This window comes from Glandiceps talaboti, chromosome 1 (assembly GCF_964340395.1).
Source record: "Glandiceps talaboti chromosome 1, keGlaTala1.1, whole genome shotgun sequence".
NCBI classification, from domain to species: domain Eukaryota; kingdom Metazoa; phylum Hemichordata; class Enteropneusta; family Spengelidae; genus Glandiceps; species Glandiceps talaboti.
The window spans coordinates 12,784,192-12,804,881 of NC_135549.1; the positions used below are offsets into that span (position 1 = coordinate 12,784,192).

The 20,690-nt window shown below is 36.6% G+C and overlaps 2 protein-coding genes across 2 annotated transcripts; one reads left to right on the top strand and one right to left on the bottom strand.

Annotated features, from left to right (window-relative positions):
- Nucleotides 1-2,024: 2,024 nt before the first annotated feature.
- On the top strand, nt 2,025-7,448 carry LOC144433170 (piRNA biogenesis protein EXD1-like). Its single transcript, XM_078121482.1, has 6 exons — nt 2,025-2,460; nt 3,861-4,006; nt 4,630-4,710; nt 5,551-5,652; nt 6,734-6,870; nt 7,322-7,448. Exons 1-6 carry the CDS (start codon nt 2,025-2,027, stop codon nt 7,398-7,400), a joined length of 981 nt encoding a protein of 326 aa, XP_077977608.1. The 3' UTR covers nt 7,401-7,448.
- Nucleotides 7,449-8,772: 1,324 nt separating this feature from the next.
- LOC144438128 (uncharacterized) lies at nt 8,773-18,437 on the bottom strand. Its single transcript, XM_078127161.1, has 13 exons — nt 18,355-18,437; nt 17,259-17,485; nt 16,292-16,768; nt 15,209-15,968; nt 14,659-14,808; nt 14,073-14,217; nt 13,552-13,755; nt 12,960-13,269; nt 12,183-12,382; nt 11,742-11,888; nt 11,090-11,323; nt 10,417-10,536; nt 8,773-9,961 (listed from the first exon to the last, which is right to left on the bottom strand). Exons 2-13 carry the CDS (start codon nt 17,473-17,475, stop codon nt 9,818-9,820), a joined length of 3,108 nt encoding a protein of 1,035 aa, XP_077983287.1. The 5' UTR covers nt 17,476-17,485; nt 18,355-18,437; the 3' UTR covers nt 8,773-9,817.
- Between the last annotated feature and the right edge of the window lie 2,253 nt (nt 18,438-20,690).

Below are 20,690 nucleotides of genomic sequence, written 5' to 3' on the forward strand. Positions count from 1 at the left end.
TTGCAGGGATTTTTCTCTCAAGATCTACCCCATAATCATTTAATCAACAATTATGAACCTTTAATAATGTTATAAAACAGTTATCATTGGACTTGAACTTTCCCTTAGCAGACTTGTGAGGCGACACCTCCTCCATTACATGTAACTTGGTACAGCCTAAATCTACATCCGTACGTTTGTTACTCTACGCGTGTGGCGTGTGGTATCAACAAGGTACGCAAGGAAGGCAACTTTGTAAAGGCAAGCAGCTCCCACAATCTTACGAAAGCCATTCTGGGAATCTTTTAAAACTCAAAGGTGCGTACTATGTCAGTGGCAAAAACTGAGTATCTTAAATGTTACACATCTCTTTCAGAAACAAGTTATAAGATCGCCACTCCAGGGCGGTACTAGATCTTGGCGCAATGGTGGACGCTCACTCGACTCGTCCCAAATCAAATCGTCACATGGTCAACTTGTCCCATTCTAGTCGAGTCCTGCTTGCAGATAGAGTCGGCATTCGATTCAGACATTGTCCCGTTTCCTTCTTGGTCTGAAAGGAGTCATGATGGGTGAATGGTTAGCATGACCGGCTTGGAATCTACAGGTTGCAGGTTCGAGCCCCGTCGCTGCCTGCTGTTTGTTTCTGAGTGGCTAAAGTCCTTGGGCAAGATTTGAACCACGACTGTGCCTCAGTCAACCCAGCTGTATAACTGGGGACCTGGTAGGATGTAGGTTGCAATGTGAAGGCTTTAATCCTATGCGCTTAAATGGCTGCAATGGATTGTATGCTCCCCGGGGAGTTGAGGAAGACTAAAGGGCCGTTGTGCTGTTCTGATCCGAGCCAGGGGTAATAATTGTAAAGCGCTTTGAGCACGGAGTGGGAAAGCGCTATATAAGAAACCAACATTATTATTATTAAAGGAACAATGTCAGAATCGAGTCCGATTTGCTCCGTCGGCAAGCAGGGCTAGTTCCCGGGGGACCAGTTTCCATCTCAGACCTAATAAATGTTCAGGGAAGGTCGATGACATACTCATGATACTAGTACTCAGAGACGATATCTTGCACCCAACAGAGCGCCTCCACCAGCCAACACGTGGTAAGGGCCAAGTCAATATAAACTGGGAGTAGGGGTCGTTTTGGAAATCGCCACTCCAAGTTGGGGGGGGGGGGGATTGCATAAAGTTGTAAGTTTGGTTCTGCATCATATGTTTGTTACTCTTCATACTAACTGACCATAGACAAGTATATTTACCATAGGTAGGATTACAAGAATATAGTTTATTTTGCTTCCTCTCAACATTTGCTAAATTTGTGTAATGTCAGTGGGCGCATATCGTTAGTAGCTACCCTCAACTTAATGCAACCTGGGGTGCGTTCGATTATGCTTCCCTGGGGAGCCTCAGACCAGGGTTACTGACGTCACTTGGGCACCTCGGGGCGTGTGAAAATCGAACGCATTTTATTGTATTTGGGGTACCCCTGGGAGCCCATAATTAAATCCGTGATTCACGATAAAGAATTTGGTCCGTCTTTCCAAAATATTTTAGACAATGTGAAGTGAAAATTTATTTCCTCACTAAATGTGGAAAGATATCCTCAAAATACGGTATAATTCTTACGGAAATTGATAACAATAACCAATCACATGTCGTCCCCATCTTGGGTCAAGTCAGGTCAGGTCAATCCCCGAGCTGCCCCTGCTCCATGAGGAGGGTCGACTTGGGGCGCCCCGAGTGTGACGTCATGTAGTAATCGAACGCAACTTGGGGTAACTCGAGGTGCCTCGCTGGGTTGCATAATCGAACGCACCCCTGGGTACACTTTCTCTCCACCATGTTTGTTTGTTTATGGTGAATGAAGCACATTCCTATTGTCCACCTGTGTTTGTCCAATTACTGGCATAGACCAAGTTGGATAGAAAGGGTTTTATCAACTACATGTGTTAATTCAATGACTTATTCACCCACATTATTCAACTTGCAATAACATTTTGCGGTTGTTCTTCAGTTGCAGTTTACTCAACCAGGATTTATATAGTTATGGCATCTGTGGTACAGTCAGGTGGGCCAACACTTTCATTTGAATTAACAGGAGAAGCTATATCATTTCTACGAGTGTATCTTGTAAGGAAGAACAGGCGCCCTCTGCAGTCCTTATATGACATAGTAAAGCAAGTTCCCGACTCAAAATGCAGACCCGAAATCAAGAAATATTTTAGATCAAGTGTTGACACACTGAGAAACTTTGTTGAAAATAATCCAAGATATTTCAAAATAGAAAATGATGTAGTATCCCTGTTACCCTGCAAATCAAGAGGAGAAATAGAAACAATATTACGTATTCCAAGACCAGCAAAGGGTGACTGTCGAGCAGAAAATATATGCATTGTGACCAATCCTAAATTTAGTGCACAAGTTGTTTGTACATTACTTGGAGAGTCGGTGATCGCTGTGGACTGTGAGGGAGAATGTCTAGGTAAGCCAGGACTTATTTGTTGAGTCTGTGATTGCTGTCTAATCTGAAGGAGAATGTCTTAGTAGATATAATTTGTGTAAATCACCTGGTAGTTGGGTTTAGTTGTAGGTGATGCCTGTCACTGTAGTTTAACACAAGTGTAGTGTCTATGTACATATATTTCATTTCTGAAGGTACATAGCAGATATATACACTCACTTCGAGTTAGTTACTATATAGTTTTTTCTTGGGTATCAGTCGTCTCGGTTACCCAGACTCACTGCTGGGGCTCTTCTATGCGACCACACAGACGAGACTCTGGGGAAACCACGTTTCAAGTACCCCGCCCGGGAGTCACACAGTACATTCCTTCCAAGTCATAAAAATGGGCTTACGAGGCCTGTTGTAATTTATATGTATCACTCACTTGAAAAGTGATAACTTGTCGCGAAAGTACCTAAATCGTTTAGCCTACAATGTTGGACATGAAGTATTCCCCAGCATGCACTGCTCTAGAAACTACTTCCTACGTGGGTGAGTTGGAATCTCTTTTCCCCAGACTCTCGTTTGGGGTGGTCTTGCAGGCAGAGCCCCCAGCAGTGAGAGGCTGGGTAACCAAAACTAGGTTATCAGATAAAGCTGCTAAGCAGTGGTCAAGTTTGACTCTACATAAGATTTAAAATTGAATAAGTGAACAAGTCGGTAGAGATGTATCATTAAAATGAGGTGTAATTCTATGTAGTTACATTATAATACTGCAGTAACCAGGGCAAGTCTAGGACTCGGAGAGATATGAATGGAAAATACATACGATGAAATTAAGGGGCACAATCTGTCATTTTGTGTTTGGGCATATTTTTTGCTGCATATTAAAGTACTTTTAGTATTCTACTTTTTTGAAGCATATTTACCCATCACTTACAAACCTGGGGTATCTCATAAATGATCTGATGATGTAATTTTTTGCATGTATAAAAATGTTGAGGAAATCCCTACTATGCAGTCAACTGTTCTAACAATGCCAGAAGACAATCATAACGTGATAGAAGACATGCATTGATATTAACATTATACTTGAATAGTTTAATCAAGCTTTTATGTAGGTATTTTCACTTCAGTAAAAAGTTAGTAAACTGAGCTTGTGCTTCTTACTTTAATCAATATTACAGACTTCAACATTATTTTTTTTAAAAATTACAATGTCATACATTGTCATAATCGATTTTTCTGCTCCAATTTGCCAAATTTAGCATCTCATAATGGAGTATTGTTTTGTCATTGTTTATGTGTCCTATGTTCAAATTTCACACTGTAATAACACTGTGTTAACAGTCTTGTGTCCTTCAACCCCAAATCAAATCATAGTAGTATGTCTTTAGATGATTTGTTTATTTGTCTGTCTGTGTCTTTATTCTGTTAAGGAATAACTGGAAAACTAACCTTAGTACAAGTAGCAACAATCAGAGGAGATGTGTATCTGTTTGATGTCTTGGCTTGTAAAGATAAGTATGAACTGTTTATTCAAGGCAGGCTGAAGGAACTTTTAGAAGACACTAATGTTGTCAAGGTAAGACATCCGTGATCACTGCTCGACCAATATGAGTCTGAGGATGGGTCACTAATCTATCTGGTACCCAAGACACTAACCTGTTACCATGAAGCTTTTATCATATCACCTTCCTCTATAGATAACGGATCAATAACTGCATACACCCCAAATGTTTCACTTTCAAATAGACAAATTATTGGTCGTTTGTTCTCCTCCATTCAGTGTCAACTTTTTGAATCTCATCACCTGTACATTGACTGACGTTGGACACCTGTTAATGTTACCTGAACCTAGTTCTTTGAGCAAACACATAGTTATTGACCTGACACAGTGTAGCGACTGTTATATTTGGTGTATGACATTGGTTTACTGACTCCTGATAGGCTGATGAGCCCAATTGTGCATGTCAGTCACACTTGTTATGCTAATACCTTGGTTGAAAATCATGTCAACCTGCTCAACTCTATATTTCATGACTTGACAGTTAAACTATGGCGAGTTGTGATTTGTATCATTCACCTAGGTAGTCAAATTTTGTTGTAGAAACAAGAATTAAAGTCACCACCATGTCCCCAGTATTTCATTTCTTATGTTTCAAAGAAATTCCTGGATTGAATCTTATACAATTGATATCATTTTAGGTAATGCATGCTTGCAGGAGTGACAGTGCTGCACTCTACCATCAGTTTGGTGTGTCTCTCCAGAATGTGTTTGACACTGAGGTAGGTAGTAACTATTATAACACATCATGTTCATTATAACCTTCAGTGATTGGATTGGATCGTATCACATGGTATAGACTATTGACCCATAGTGACCTCAATTTGCACTCAATAGGGACACTATTTGCGTTGTTATAAAACTTATTACACTGACTTTGGGGAGTAGTAGACGTTTTATACATTGATTTTGACAGAATAACAGCCACATTTGTCACGAAAACACTGTATACTGCATAATTAAAGTACAAGACATAAAGACTCCATTCAAGTGTCTATACCCCAAATTACTGAGTACAAGCTTTGTTTTGAGATCTTGATCTTTACCTTCAGGGTTGATTGCAAAAATCATACCATTTCATGCATATTGCAGACACTGGTATTTTAGTAAGACCAATTTCTTTCAAATGTTTTGCATTAGTGATTTAGAATCTTGGGAAATCCTCTTAATATGCATTATTTTTGTGCTTATATCACTTGATTCAAGTGTCTACCCCCTGTGTTATCAGATATAACTTCTATACTATTGTATTTGATCTTTACCTTCAGGGTCAAAATTTGAAAAAATCCATTGCATCATAGAGATATACAGAAATAAAGATATTATGGGGGTTGGGGAGTGGGGGGGGGGGGGGGAATGAAGATTAGTCATATACAGGTTCATCAACTTCAAAAATGTATGGAGCCACAGTGATATATATCAGAAAACACTGAAATGTCCATATGGCTTAAATCATGACAAATGCAGATTAGACATACTTTCAAAATTTTCCAATAATAGTGTAAGCATCTGAATATCAAAATATTCACAAGACAAACAAATGATTATTCCATTCTTTCCAGTGTGCATATCATGTTTTGTTGGACCAATACAATGTTGACAAGAAACAGTGTAATCCTGGTCTCAACCATATCTGTACCTTGTTTGGTGGGCCAGTCAATGAGGTAATTAGAGACTTTGTTGATTCTTAACCTTAACATAGAATGTGCCTGGTTTACTCTATGAACTTTTGCTTAATTTTGTTCAAATCATTTTTCAAAAATCTGGGGTTACAAATTTTTGAAGTAGAGGACAAAATGATAACAAAATTTTAGTCATTTTAGAATCCAATATGGCCACCAAAGACTCTGTTAATTCTATGAGAAAATGAAAGATTTATGATTTCATTGACAATAAGATAGTGAACAAAATTTCTTTCATTATTTCAAAGGACCATGAACAAGCTTTCAAACGAGTTTTGAGAGAATTGAAGAACTTGGAAATTTTTCGCAGATTCACATTCTACCTACACCCATGGCTGCATACTGCTATAAAATTTATTCATGAAATATTGTACAGTCAGATTATCTATTCATAATCATGTAATATACCCATGTTGCAGCTCTAGTATATGCAGTGTGATTTACTATGGAAACATGTATTTCTTAATCAAAAGAATCTATTTAGCACCAAACTCTCCAAAACATCATTCATAGTGCTAAATAGTTAGTACAAAGTGAACACTTCCTCTAATCAGTACGTCCTTGGCTTTAATAGGGTATAAGATTTTCAGATTGTCTTGTGACCAAGGAGAGAAACTTTCATATTTTAGGAGCAAGGTTCTAAAATTCACAGCTGTTGTATGTATTGTGTCTGAAAATGGTTGAGTCAGGAGACTCCTGTAATTCAGTAAAAGTAGGACTTGTTGTGTATTACATGTAAAGTTTGTAGCAGTTTTATTGAAGAGAACTTAACTAAGTCTTAAGAGTATGTCTTCTTATGAACAAATTGACAGGCAGTCAGTTGAGAGTTTTACTCTGTAAGAATTGGAGGTGAATGTACTTGAGTGAGGGCTGTTTATAAGCAAGTTCCAACCATTAATAACCCTTGTTGTAGAGGGCCATACAATAAAGCATTTTCATGATCATTTAGTTGACAGCGTGACATCAATTTGTGTTGTATTTAAAAGGTCACATACATCTTGCATTAAGAGATTTTACATATTGAAAATGTCAAATACTGGATGATAATTTCCTGTCTATTCAGGTAAATGAAGATATCAAATACAGAATGACATACGATCACAGTTATTGGAGTTACAGACCAATGAGTAAGTGGATGGTTACCTATGCAGCAGCTGATGTCTTTGCATTGCTTCCTGATGTGTACTATAACATGAAAAAGTAAGTCCCCAACTCAAATAAGTAATGATAATAATGATAATAAAATGATTCATAAAGCGCCACTATATCAAATTAAAATTGCTCAGAGGTGCTGTACAATGCTAAAAAGAGATAAAAAGTCAGACAAAGCCAATACAATAACATGAAAAAAAGACACTGACACAAATATTAACAATTATCACAAACTACTCTTACAAACTTACCTCTTCTATGTAGAAGATTTCTGCTATCTATTGTTGTCTACATCAAGTTTGGTGTGTAGTATTACATGAATACATGTTGAATCAACTGGACCTCATTAAGTAATGATTTTACTGATTCTGAGGCAGTTTTTGCTGTTTTTATTGCCAATTTCATGTAATAGAAGTATTCGTCCAGTGTGGGTCTGAAATCCGAAAATTTTTCAGAGCAAATATTTTTGTTCATATTGATTTGTCTTCCTATTTTGCAGAGCATTGAATCCAGGATGGACATCTAAACTACACCAACTTTGCCAAGAAAATGTTGACTGGCATTTCACCAGGGAATGAGTTTAGGAAAAGCCAGCCACTTACTGACATTATGCATATGAATTGACAACTACTTTGAATCATTTTGACAATTGAGATTGTTGAAGTTTTTATCAACATTGTTTTAAGTGAAAGGAATTAGTGTTTTTGCTAAGGATGGTAAGTAGGTAAAATCTACCAGGGTTCTCATGTCATTTTACCTGGGTTTCCATGGGAAAACACTGCCATTTTTACCCCTTTCTCCCTTTCTGGTGCTGGGGTTCCTCATCCATAGCAAAAACACTGAATTATAATGTTGAGAGTTTTCCATAAATCACATTTTAAAATACCTTTATTCACAGACTGGCATTTCACCAGAGAATGAGTTTTAAGACAGTCATAAATGTGATTATTATATTCAGCATTGTGTTAAACAACAATATTTCAAAAGAGAGGTTCAGTTTTGAAATTCTAATTTCATATTTTAAGTGATTTTGTTAGTCCCCAAAAGATGGGGACTATTACAATGGGCTCCGTCCATCCACCTGTGTGTCTGTAATACGTCATTTCTCAGACAGGCAATGTCAAATTTCTTGCAAACCTGGCACAAAGGTGACTAGTCATATGGGACATATGTTTGTAGTTTGTTTTGCAATATATGCAAATTTGACAATGGCAGCCATATTTGTTGTTTATAACACCAATATTTACTGCATAACTCAAAAACTGTAATACAGAGACTCCATTCAAGTGTTATGTTATGTTTGGTCAATTTCTTTTAAAATGATGCCTAAAGGCAGTGAAGAATAAGAGAAGAAGAAAAGTGTATATACATGTGCATGTATTACTTTTGGTGCTCACATAACTATTAACTGAATATGGTAACTATATTTGTAGTTAACAATCATGATTACTGCATATCTCAAAAACTTTAATACATGGATTCTCTATTCAAATGTCTCTCTCTGTGCATGTGTTATTTGGGTCTAAACTTCATCTTGTGACTTAAACTTGAGCTTGACTTTTTGACCTTCAGGTTAGTTATTCAGATCCAGCCATTTCCTGCATATCACAGACACTTTTTAGTGTTTATTTGTTGACACAAATTCCTTTTAAATCATGGTCACCATTCAGTCGCACACAAGATTCAGTCGCACACAATAAAATATTTATGGGGACTGTGTCGTCTTCTGTGTCTTGCATGAAGACTTGTTCTTCTAGACAAGGACAAAGACATGTTAGCTGGCTCTCAGCACCCTTCTCATTCACTGTACAGGGTAACACATTTTGTATATTAAATCATAATGCAATTTACATATAAAATATCAGTTTTTAATTTCAACATCAGTGTAAGCATGAGTATATACATGTACATCATACTAAAGTTCACAGGTATATTTAGTTTCTGGTACAGTTTGAGAAAGTTGTAACTACACAAATAAGAATGTGTATTTTAGTTTTAAAGAAAAGTCAGTCCCTTGCCAACACTCCACATATGCGTTCAAATACTTTGAATCGTTTTGACATTTGAATTGTTGAAGTCTTTATCAACATTTTTATTAGTGAAAGGAATTCTAGCCTACATAGTAGAAACTTTACTATATTTATTGTTCCCTGTATTGTTAAAAGCCTAGCGTTTATGGTACTTGAAAATATGTTTATCCACTACTCAGAAAATAGATTTGTCATATTTGAAATTATTTGCTTTTTTGTAAAATGATGTGTTCTCACCAGGACAGAATGCTAAAATTGACAAAAATAATTTAGTGTAACTAAGAGAATATGTCATTGTGATAACTATCTTGTTTTGTGTAAAAGAAGAACCCTGAAATGAACCAGACTGAGGTTTCTTTCTGCAAAGTTCTTCCAAAGTATTGGGCTGCAGCTGTATTTACCTGATAATATTTTCTAAATAAAATGCCACTATGTTGTTGCCTTTGCATCGTTCATTTTTATGCAGATGCCAACATGTAGCTGAAAACACAATTTTGTTGGATCGCTTAAGTTTTCTTACGTTAGTAAAGGAAAATAAAGCAATTTTGGTTACCTGAATTTTACAGTATATTTTATCATTTTGCATCTGATTTAAAGCTGATTCAGTCATATCATGTGTGGTTGAAACTTGGTTGTGTTATTTATCACATATATCCTGCAATGCCAGAAATATCTAAAAGCAGATTTCCTGGTGATACACTGCAATGTGACAATGATTATAGTAAAGTACCTTTTTGAGTAAATATCAGTTTCATTTCCTGCAGTGATGTTCCCCTTTAGAACTGACCTTTCTGCAACTTATAGTTTCATTCATAAAAAGTGTTTTCGGGTAATTGTTAGTTCTGTTCTGTTCTGTTGAGTGTTACTGTCAGTATTCATTTATTTTTTGTACGTTTTTGTGAACATAACTATGCCTGAGTGCCCTGTGTTAAGAACAAAAAGTGGCATTTTGCCAAAATCCATATTTAATCTTCCAACTGTTGAATTTTCAGATGAATGCTGGGAATTAATCTGACGAGGTTTTGCACACATCTTTCACCACTGTCTGTGATGGATATAAGTCTCTCCCAAGTATTCTTTGATGTCCAACTTTTCTCGGTGAACAATATCTGAAAAAGTAACAAACAGATCATTACTATATACTTCCTTTTTATGTCTCATGAACAACATGTGGGACAAAATCATCAGTGTCTGTCAACAACAGAGTACTGTCACCGTACTGAGTAGATGGGAATTCAATATATTTTCTGAAATTTCTACCAAGTACTTTGACACTCTCTCTCTCTCTCTCTCTCTCTCTCTCTCTCTCTCTCTCTCTCTCTCTCTCTCTCTCTCTCTCTCTCTCTCTCTCTCTCTCTCTCTCTCTCTCTCTCTCTCTCTCTCTCTCTCTCTCTCTCTCTCTCTCTCTCTCTCTCTCTCTCTCTCTCTCTCTCTCTCTCTCTCTCTCTCTCTCACACTTTATGACAAATTTGTCTCCTGTGCGATACAAACATAATGTACTTATCATTACAAAATGGCTACCACATATAAAAACAGCACTGTTACAGTGATGACCTTTCCTTACCTCATGCATTTGTCCTGTAATGAATTTCATCTGATCTAGGATCTGCCTCATTTGAGTGTTTCTCTGTCTCCTTGCGGTGTAACAAACCAAAATGGCTAAATATTCTATGACAAAGTTATACTGCAATAGCAAAGAAACACAAATTAGATGTTTCTCAACACAATATGATAGATAAGTGTAAAAATTCAGAATGTATTTAAGGATATTCAACCCTGGTAGACACATTCACTCGATTCCATGTTCATATTTTCTTCATCAATATTGCATCCATGTAAGGAAAATCAAGATATTTTGGACTCTGCAGTTATTGACAAACAAATGCTTTTATTTCATCCAAAGTGTTTGGCACCTAGAAATTTCAGTAGTTTGTGTAATTCTTGTAACTTGTCAAGACTTTAGAACTAGATGCCTTAGAAGTATTATTTTTTTCTTTGGGAAAATATAAAGTTATCTAATGCAAATCAAACTCATGATGTCAAAACATGACATCGCATAGCGTCAGTGCAGTAAGGTCGTATCTGCTATACATTTGTATAGCAGTTACAACCTTGCTGCACTGTTTTGTAGACAGCTCTTATATTTTATAGATTGCAGCTTCAATGAACTGATGTACGTCATGTATGTTTTTCCTTCATATCATTGGTTAATATTTGAGTAGACTTCTAGATCTTACCTGTGAGTACATTGCAGTGATCTTATTTGCTGTTTTGAGAAGTTCTTGAAGCATTGGACTTTCTGTATAACTTGCTTCAGTTTGACTGCCTACAAAGTTGAGCTTTTCCATCAGTGACCTAACATTGACCTGTGATGTTTCACTATGTTGATCACCATTACTTAAACCACTGACTGGTGTACTATTGCTACAACATGAATCCAAATCTGACTTGAAATCCACTTTCTTCCAAAACTGGCAACAATAAAAAAAAATACATGAAATGAACTGAAATACCGACATATGAATCTGACTTCAATATGGTAATCAAAAACTTGATAAAATAGTATATCCAGATGGCAATACTTTCACTTAATTAAGTCTATTAAAGTGGCCATATGGATGACGTATGGGTATTTATTTGTGAATTTTAAATTCTTAAGACAACTCTACTATGTTTTTCTTCTTGAAAAAAAACATGAAATATAGTATATCGACCAAGTCCATGTTTGTAACTCAATAAATTACACAAAGCTAAAATGTATTCTGAAGATAACTCTACTATGTTTAGCTGATCAATACTGATATGTGAAGTATATGGCAGCTTTTTCCTCTTTCTTTATTTCCCTAAATTATATTTTTAAAACGAGGGAAACTTTTTTTGTAAACTTACCGTGACTTTGGCAAGTTTTTGTGATGCTTGTTTGACAAGCATTATACGATGTCGTCTATTTGAATTGCTATGCTGTAAAGCTAGGGAGTACAGGCTCATTTCACGATTACTTTCAGTGTGACTTGACACTACAGGATCAGGTAGTACCTATAAGACATAAACAGAGTATATATTGTCAGACTCGTATCAAGCTATGAAACTACGGATTTGGATGAAAGACTGCAACATACATGAACATGTGACAGACACATTACATACACATATACTGTCACATGCATCAATAAACGCACACACACACACACACACACACACACATAATTTGCATCCCAACATGGCAATACTACTTGATCTCCATCATTTACATTTTCAACGAACTGTTTTTCTTCAGAGACATGATTATTACAAAAGCTCTTAGAATGTAAATACGTTGAAGCAACTCACCCTGCTTTCTCTGCCTTTATGTGGATACAAACACTTTCCACGAGAGTGATCATTATAGCCCCTCAAACATGTCCAACAGAAGCTGAATCGACAATTACAATACATCCACTGGCAGCCACCATTCTTTTGTAGGGGGTACTTACACTGTGGGCATGGTTTTATCATAACTTCAGATATTGTACTGCCCCTATCCAGGAGACCTTAAAAGGAGGGAAATATATATTGTGTCGTCAAAATCAAGTACACACACTGCATATGTAGCATGGCTTCAAATAAAGAAACTCCTTGAAGTATATATTTTTGGACGAGTATAGGTCAATAAGTATTGGTGGGCAGAAATATACTCTACAAGTTGAATGTACAGTACCTGATATATTTGACTATTTAACTAGGGGTGTAGTTTATTTTGAAGAAAGGGATGATCACAAAAAGAACTGGTAGGTATAAATGTACTACAACTGCAAGACAACAAGGAAAATTGGTGGCTGCATTTTGCCAGCTAACAGCTATTATCTACACCCAGAGAAATTGTAGCTGATATTGTCTATCAAGTAAGAAAGTAGCAGTATGTTGACAAAAAGGTGGTGGTGGTGGTGGTGGTGGTGGTGGTGGTGGTGGTGGTGGTGGTGATGATGATGACAATGGCAAGGGAGATGATGATGATGATGATGGTGGTGGTGATGGTGATGGTGATGATGATAAGGATCATGATTATTATCAGGAAGATGATTATTATTTTCAGGATGATGAGAACAAAATCCAAGATTGCTTGTTTACCTCTTTCTTGCCTCTTCCTCCGATAGGCAGCAGCTTGCAGACAAGTAGCTGGCCAATGAGCTCCTTCCCTACAATGCCAACACCAGTTATTTCCACAATCACAGGCAATCACTGGTGACGAGTCTTCACTTGAAACAACTCTGGATACTTCAACAAACCTGTCACAATGGGCAGATGGACAAAACTTTCTGGTTTGATGGTTCTTAGCAATCTCAATGTTGCACACCTGGTTCCAGTAACGTATATACAGATGGGTTGGTAAGAAAGCCATGAGAAGAATTGCATCAACTACACTGTCACAGTTGTATGCCTGTAAATAGGAGTTTATAAACAAAATGTCAATGATATGAAAATATGAAAGCTATACATCATCTTCAAGATATAACGTGTGTGTGTGTGTGTGTATGTATATGTTAGTATGTATGTATGTAGGTAGTTAGTAGGAAGGTAGGTAGGTATGTATACATATACTTTAATTATACGTGAAAATGGTCTTAAAAACTAAGACATTTGGTAGATCTGGAGCAGATAAAAATGTTGAAAATAGAAATGTACTGTAATATTTATAGACACAATGTAGATAATTACTTACAGGACAGGTGATAGTAAGTTGACCGTTTTCAACCCTGGAAGTGACATGCATTTTCCAACATTCATTACAAAACCAATGCTGACAAGTTGACAATGCTGTGGATGACACTCCCTCCATGTTTGCCAATGAACAATAACACACACCACATAGCTCATTTTGAGACATGGATTCACCTGTGGAACAGCATTGAGACTGCTTCTCCTTCTGTTGATATCAATCAGTATATGAACAAAATTTAGACAATGATAATCAACCATAGACCAAAAAATCAGCCATTGAGGGCGCTCTTCTCATCCCTTTCCTCAAAGGACAATAAGGATACTTGCAGTTTTAGTCTACATCAATCAATAGTATAAATAAAAAATTAACTAAATGAAATATCTCAAGATCGTTGACCAAGTTGTTTGATAGATGAGACAGTTTCATTCTTTTTCATGTCAATTTATTCTTGTTGAAGTTTACATCATGGTGTAAATTCAAATAAATTTCTATTTTTAAACAAACAAAAATACTACTCTTACCACTAATGACGAATCTCTGAGTTGTCTGAAAATATCCTCAGTTCTCTGACATGAGTAATCATATTTTTTCATCTTATCAACAGTTTCCAAGGCAACCAAAGGTTTTCTCACTAACTGACTTCTTGAAACGTTGTGTCGAAGAATCCTGTCAAATGAAATTGTAAAATATGAATAGATAATATGATTTCTGTTAATCTGTGTTTACACTCTTAGAAATGTATATTACATTTGTATGATAAGTATGACAGTATTAGTGACTCCAATGCACTCCTTACCAAATAACACAACATCATTTACGCTGATGACATCTAAAAGATTCAGATGAAAGCTACATAGTCACCTCAAATCTATGTTCTAAAAAGAGAGGGCACTGTTCCACACAATATTATGGGTGGGCACAAATAAAAACATTTTTTATTTTGATGTCGTAGCTGAAAATTTGGATCGGTTGGGTTTTGAGAAACAGAAAAAAAATAGGGCCACTATTCCATTATTACGATGACATTTATGAATTCTAAAACTGCACCTACTTTGCAAATTTTAGAATAAATTATTTGCTGATAAAAGTAATGATCTTGACCCTTACCCCTTGCTTGGAATCCCCTTAGCTATTCTTGTTACACACTCCATGAGTTTCTCCATTGTCAAAACTGATCCTTCTGGTATGTGAGATGTCATCTCTTGCGCAGCATGTCTTGTCGTGGCCATACAGTCACTAATCCCAAATAGAGATACTCTGTAAGTGAATTCAATAAGAAATGATGATACTGTACTGAGATACACAAAGTACTGTCATTTGACACTCCTAACAGTCCTTAACGTGGTCATAAAATATTATGAACTTTTCCAACAGTTATAATGATAACATGATTCTCTTACCTAACTAAATTTAAAAACAATTTGTTCTCATTGCTCAAGTTCATGTTGTATGAGTTGATGGTATGATTATTGTACATCAAATCCTATTCTTCTTTATGGTCCCCTTACTATTATCAGCTTCATGAAAGTCACATCATTTTGATAAATTTCATTTTCAGCAAAAATTTCAAATAGAATTTGACGAGTTTTACAAAAAATGCATTTGAAATTAATTGAGTCATTAAAACATGTAAACTATTGCAGCAGAAGTCCTTTACCTGAAATCATTGTAATCCATGTTACTTGATTCAAACAAGACACAAACTGAGTGATTGAGGTCATCTTGTAGTAACCTTGCACTTCTATTATCTCCCTTGTCTTTGAAGTTATCGATCAGATCTCCTGTTATATTGATGGCAAATTTCCATGGTCTACATTTGCTCTCCATATACTTCTCTCCATAATTTCTAACAATGTTTTCAGGCTTTGCATCTGTTACAGTGCAATGAATTGATACCTTTCCTTCTCTGTGTTCGGAAACATCAAATTTATCAGTCTTTGTCATCCCACTATCAATAGATCCAGCTTTGGTGTTTCTCTTTCTTTTGTTAAGCTGCTTCTGCTTTTTCTCTTCTTTCCATCTTTCTCTTCTTTCTTCTGCTGTTTTCATTTCATACCAGAAACTCTCTGCATCCACAATGTTTTCTTTCTCTTCCCCAGTTAGTATCAAATCTCCTTTTCCAAACTGTTTTCCTCGATAAGATGAGAGACTATTAAAATGTTCACCTCTGTTAGCATTACGTGTATCTTTTTGTGCTGTAATCTGATGGGGTTGTTGAACTGCATCTAACAGGTTTAAAGTTAATGGTTGCCTAGCAGCAGTGATGAGATACTCATTACATTCTTCATCCACTCCATCCTCATCTTCATACAGGTAATCTTCAATCCACATGTCATCATTTACGTTCTGATAGTCTTGCAATTTCCAATTCATTTTAGACTTGTTGCCCTTCCTACCTCCAGATTTCCTTTCAATATCTACAAGGCAATCAATATAATGATTATTGATATAATGTTTTCAATTGAGTGAAAAACAAAAATAATCACCATATAACAATCACATAACATGACATACATCCTACCTGGATATGATTTCTTGGTATGCAATCAGGTGTCAGATTTTTTGGCCGGGGTTTAGTCACATGATTATCATGTGATATGTTACTTACAAATTGATCGGAAAGTTCACAATTTGTTATTCATTAATTGGAGTTTTAGTCATGTGACATCTTGCCTCCACAGTTATTACAATTTGTTATTCGGGTTTCAGTCATGTGACAGTCATGTGATATGCTACTTACCCCCACATACATTGGGAAGTTCACAATTTCTTGGTAGCTTATTGAGAGGAAAGCTATCTTTGGGTCTTGCATAACACACTTCATAAATCAACTCAGGTTCTTCCAGTGTGGGTTCAGTATCAATCACTTCATCCTCAGCTTTCAACTCTTTCTTCTTTCTTGTCTTTTTTGAAGGCCTGTCTTTGTTTAAGAGGTCATTGGCGTATGCGTACTTGTTCCTCTTGGGTGCTTTGTATGGTTTTTCACTTTTACTGTCTGTGACTGACAGACAGTCAGGTCTTTTACTGCCAAAGCAATATTCTGACGTCTCTCGTTCCACAACCACGACTCTGTAATCAATCTCACCATAGTCTTCATGTTCAAACAGTAAATCGCGCTGTAAGAGGTCAGGTAGAAGCCATCTTTTCTTCTTGTTCATACTGTACACAAGGTCAGATGCCCAGATGGGATTCTGTTCAACAAGTGATGTCTTCTCACCTGGCGGAATGAAAATTACTATATTACTACTAATACTGCGAAACAAAAATATCGATTGAATTCTATTTTCACTAATTGTAGTTAATGACCATGTTTCAAACTCTAAAAGCAAGTTCTCTCTGTACATTGCCAATCAGCTGTCTGAAAAAAATCATACCTTTCCCTATAATATACTGTATTGTCAAATGAAACAGATTGAACTTTGTTTTTCAAGGAAATGAGAACAAATTGATAAGTTCATCAATGGTTGAAATTCTTTTCACACAAAAGTTGATTTAGAAAATTATAATTATACATATGAAAATATTTTTGAGATATTTCAATTTTTTCAACATTATAATATCAATCAATCAATCTATCTATCAATCAATCAATCAATCAATCAAATTTATATAGAGCCGATTTCAAGAACAATGTTCTGTTCAGTAGCACTAAAAGCACACCATAGGCTTTGTATCTGTTTTGTTCAATTTATTTAACTTTTTCTTACCTTCAATCATTGATGCTTCTAAACCACCATCATCGAGCTGATCAGCAAAATCTTGTATAATTCTCTCTCTTTCAATTTCACTTTCTACATGTTTCACTTTTTTGACGATTTTAAACTGACCATTATGGGTGACTTTCAAATGACGACTGACACTGCGTGTACGTCGGATAGTGTTAGCGCTGTGGATGCCAAAACGACCAGTCTTATTTTTCCCCATGATTTTTGAACTGGAAGGAAAAGTCAAAGCAAACAATATTAATACAAATTGATAAGTATTCTGAGCATCGAGTTTCGATCAATATGACACTTTCGTTGTTGAAATTTCCAACCTCAAAGTTACGACGGAGCTGAGTGTATCATGGGTGTATTTTATAGTGATCACATTACATCCACGTTGACGATTACCATTGTCATATTGTATGACAAACGTTAACGTCAATGTAAAAAAAATCGATGTCAGTCAACACAGCCGTTAAAATATACCAGTCTTTCAAAGAAATACTTCAATATAGCAACTTTAAAATCTGACCAGAATCACCCAGCTAATAAACTTAGCTGTGTGACACCGTTCATCACGGACCCTACACGAGGGTCTATGGCCCGGGTCTATGCATAGGTGGAGGGTCTATGGTAACACTGACGAGGTTCGCTCTGTCAATAAGTTGAGTGCAACTATATGGAGATCCATGCAACTAAATGTGACATTTGGACAGCATTTGTGAGACGATTACAACAAAACAAAACAAAACAAGACCCATCCCCGTACAATTTTGCAGATCTTACACCCATGCCGTGTTCAAATCCTGTCATAGTTCTATATCTGGAAATAACATCGTCGCACACCACCACCACCACCACCACCACCACCACCACCACCACCGTTTTACGGTACCGTTCTTAACGAGTCGGCCCCGACTGGAAAACAAACTCTGGTTTGCGAGAATGGGAAATAAACGTCCCGGGTATGTATACGCCAGAGAACTCCGACACAACTCCGGGGATGTGCTGGAGTTCTTGTTATTTCCAAATATTACATGTACATAATGTGCTCTCGAGGTGCAATGCGGCAGATGTCAAAATAAAGTGGTTTACATACTAAACCTTGGCTTCTTCGGTTTTGTCCTTTTTTGTCTCTTTCCTAGATTGTGACTGCAGTTCCCGTCTACTCCGCCTTTTCGATTGAAGCCTTGGCTCCTGATGATCGGATTCACGATTGCTTTCATATTTATATCGTTCCTCATTATTGCACTTCAGTTGTGCAACCCAGATTCACTCGCAAAGCTAAATATAGACTTGTTTACAATGACGTCATGTAATGTGTTGTTGCTATAATTAGATTGTACGTACCTGTGATCGATGCGAGGCAAAAACACGTCAATTGAGGGCGCCATTCTGTTCCGCCTGGCTAAATGGGCTAAATGACCGGCAGAGGCATATCGTTCTGCGATCAACTCGGGCCCAGGTCAATCTGATTAAAATCTGATGTGGTGAAAGCGACTAGATACCTTTATTTACCTCTATATTTCCATCGTTTTGTGTCGTTTGTTTTGTTCCGAGTGATCGCCGCCTTCCCATAATGTGGATGTCGATAAAGGCATCTCGCCGCTTTCACCACATCAGATTTTAATCAAATTGGGCCCACTATATAGTATCGGGTACATGTTCAGAACAACTGTTTTAATTCTTTATTCTTTTTATCAACTGTTAAGGATATTATTTATAGATACATTACAAGAGTTCGAACGACCGTCGATAGTCTAGCCATGGATGGAGGTAGGAAGGACTACTTCCATAGTCTGAATATAAGATTACCAAAGAATGTAAAGTACCAGGGGTAAAACCAATCGAAAATAGGCCTGTAGATGTTGCAGCCTTATAATGCCTAATGTTCTCTGCAACGCCTTATATCTAGAGAGTCACGTGTTTATAGTTCTACAAGCCCGTTTAGTTCCAATATCCTATAGCACGTTACTCACCATACACTAGAATCATCCGTCCGTGCGTTACCACACCGATTTCAAAGCCACGATGTCCGCAATCCAAATACGGTATCAAATGAAAAATCCGTAAGTTAATCGATGAAATCAAATATAACAAGTTCTAGAAACTATTCTAATGTCCTATAATTATTGGTAAGCCCAGATTAGTCCGATGTCAATTCACAGTCAATATATTGGTCGTTCACTGAATGTAATACTTGCTTTCCACGGTGTCTTAAATGATAGTCCAACAAGTTATTCACAGTCTTCGAGGGAGGTAATGATGTCACAGAGCCTTTACAACTGGTCTAACTGAGCCTTGTAATATTGAATTGGTGGATCTTCACGGAGCCTCACGGAGCCTCACAGAGCCGTAAAACTATTGTGTTTTCACACTGCTCTATAGTCTTCGAATGAAGCTTAAGTTCAAACACACGTTAGGCCACAGGGAACAGGACAAATGATCAGTTTTGTTCTCGCGATTTTCCGATAAACTCCGATAAGACATTGATATCAGGTAGGAAATAGAAAGAAAAAACAGTGAGAGGAAACAGTATTTAAAACTTTATTTGAAATATACAGAAAATAATATTAGAAATCGCGAGTACAAAACTGATTATTTGTCCTGTTCCCTGTGCTTTGACCAAACAAATACTATAATAGCAAATCTGGCGTCTACAAGGCCTGATGTAATGTAATGTGATATATTTTTATATCTGCTATCGAAAGTTTCGATAAGGATATGCACAGCATTTTGTATACATATAAGAATATGTCCAAAATTGAAGTCAATTCCGAAATCCATGGACTCAACCATAGATTTTGGAGTGAACATGCCATGTGGTTCTACAAGGGACGTATTTAAAAACACAGACAAGTGTGTCACTTGTCCGTTATTTAAACAATCTTACTATGGATGCCAAAGTGGTCTCTAAACCATAAATGACTGTACGTGGGTGACTATGGGTGATTTTAAATTGCATCTCATGCATATCAAGACTTCTAGAGTAACTTCTTTGACTATACGTTAGTGGAGTTGTAAATCGTAACTACGCCATATATAGGGACTAGACTAAAACAATCTACTATAATTAAAGTTAATACCACGCACAATTTTTTTATCTTGTCAAACAAATCAGAATTTATTATTTTGGATAAGTTAATTTATCATTTACTAAACAAACATGCAGGTCTACAACACCAATACAATTATTGTTCAACATACGCGGCATACTTTGACCACCTGTTGATCACAAAGTCCATGGCCACATCGTCTGCTGTGTTAAGTACTTAACCACTCAAACTAATAAAGGGCGATGACCGAAGTTTTTGAACATTGAGGGAACATAATACAGTCAGGTTATGAGCAGCACACGTTTCAGACATTTTGTGTTGCAAAACATTAAGTATACCAATGACAACCATACATGAATTATGGAAAATAATATGTACT

Coding starts and splice junctions, on each gene's coding strand:
- LOC144433170 (XM_078121482.1), top strand. CDS start 2,025: ATGGCATCTGTGGTACAGTCAGGTGGGCCAACACTTTCATTTGAATTA. Junction 4,007..4,629: donor AAGACACTAATGTTGTCAAG/GTAAGACATCCG, acceptor ATATCATTTTAG/GTAATGCATGCTTGCAGGAG. Junction 4,711..5,550: donor AGAATGTGTTTGACACTGAG/GTAGGTAGTAAC, acceptor CATTCTTTCCAG/TGTGCATATCATGTTTTGTT.
- LOC144438128 (XM_078127161.1), bottom strand. CDS start 17,475: ATGGGGAAAAATAAGACTGGTCGTTTTGGCATCCACAGCGCTAACACT. Junction 15,969..16,291: donor ACTTCCCAATGTATGTGGGG/GTAAGTAGCATA, acceptor ATTGCCTTGTAG/ATATTGAAAGGAAATCTGGA. Junction 9,962..10,416: donor TTACAGGACAAATGCATGAG/GTAAGGAAAGGT, acceptor TTACTTTTTCAG/ATATTGTTCACCGAGAAAAG.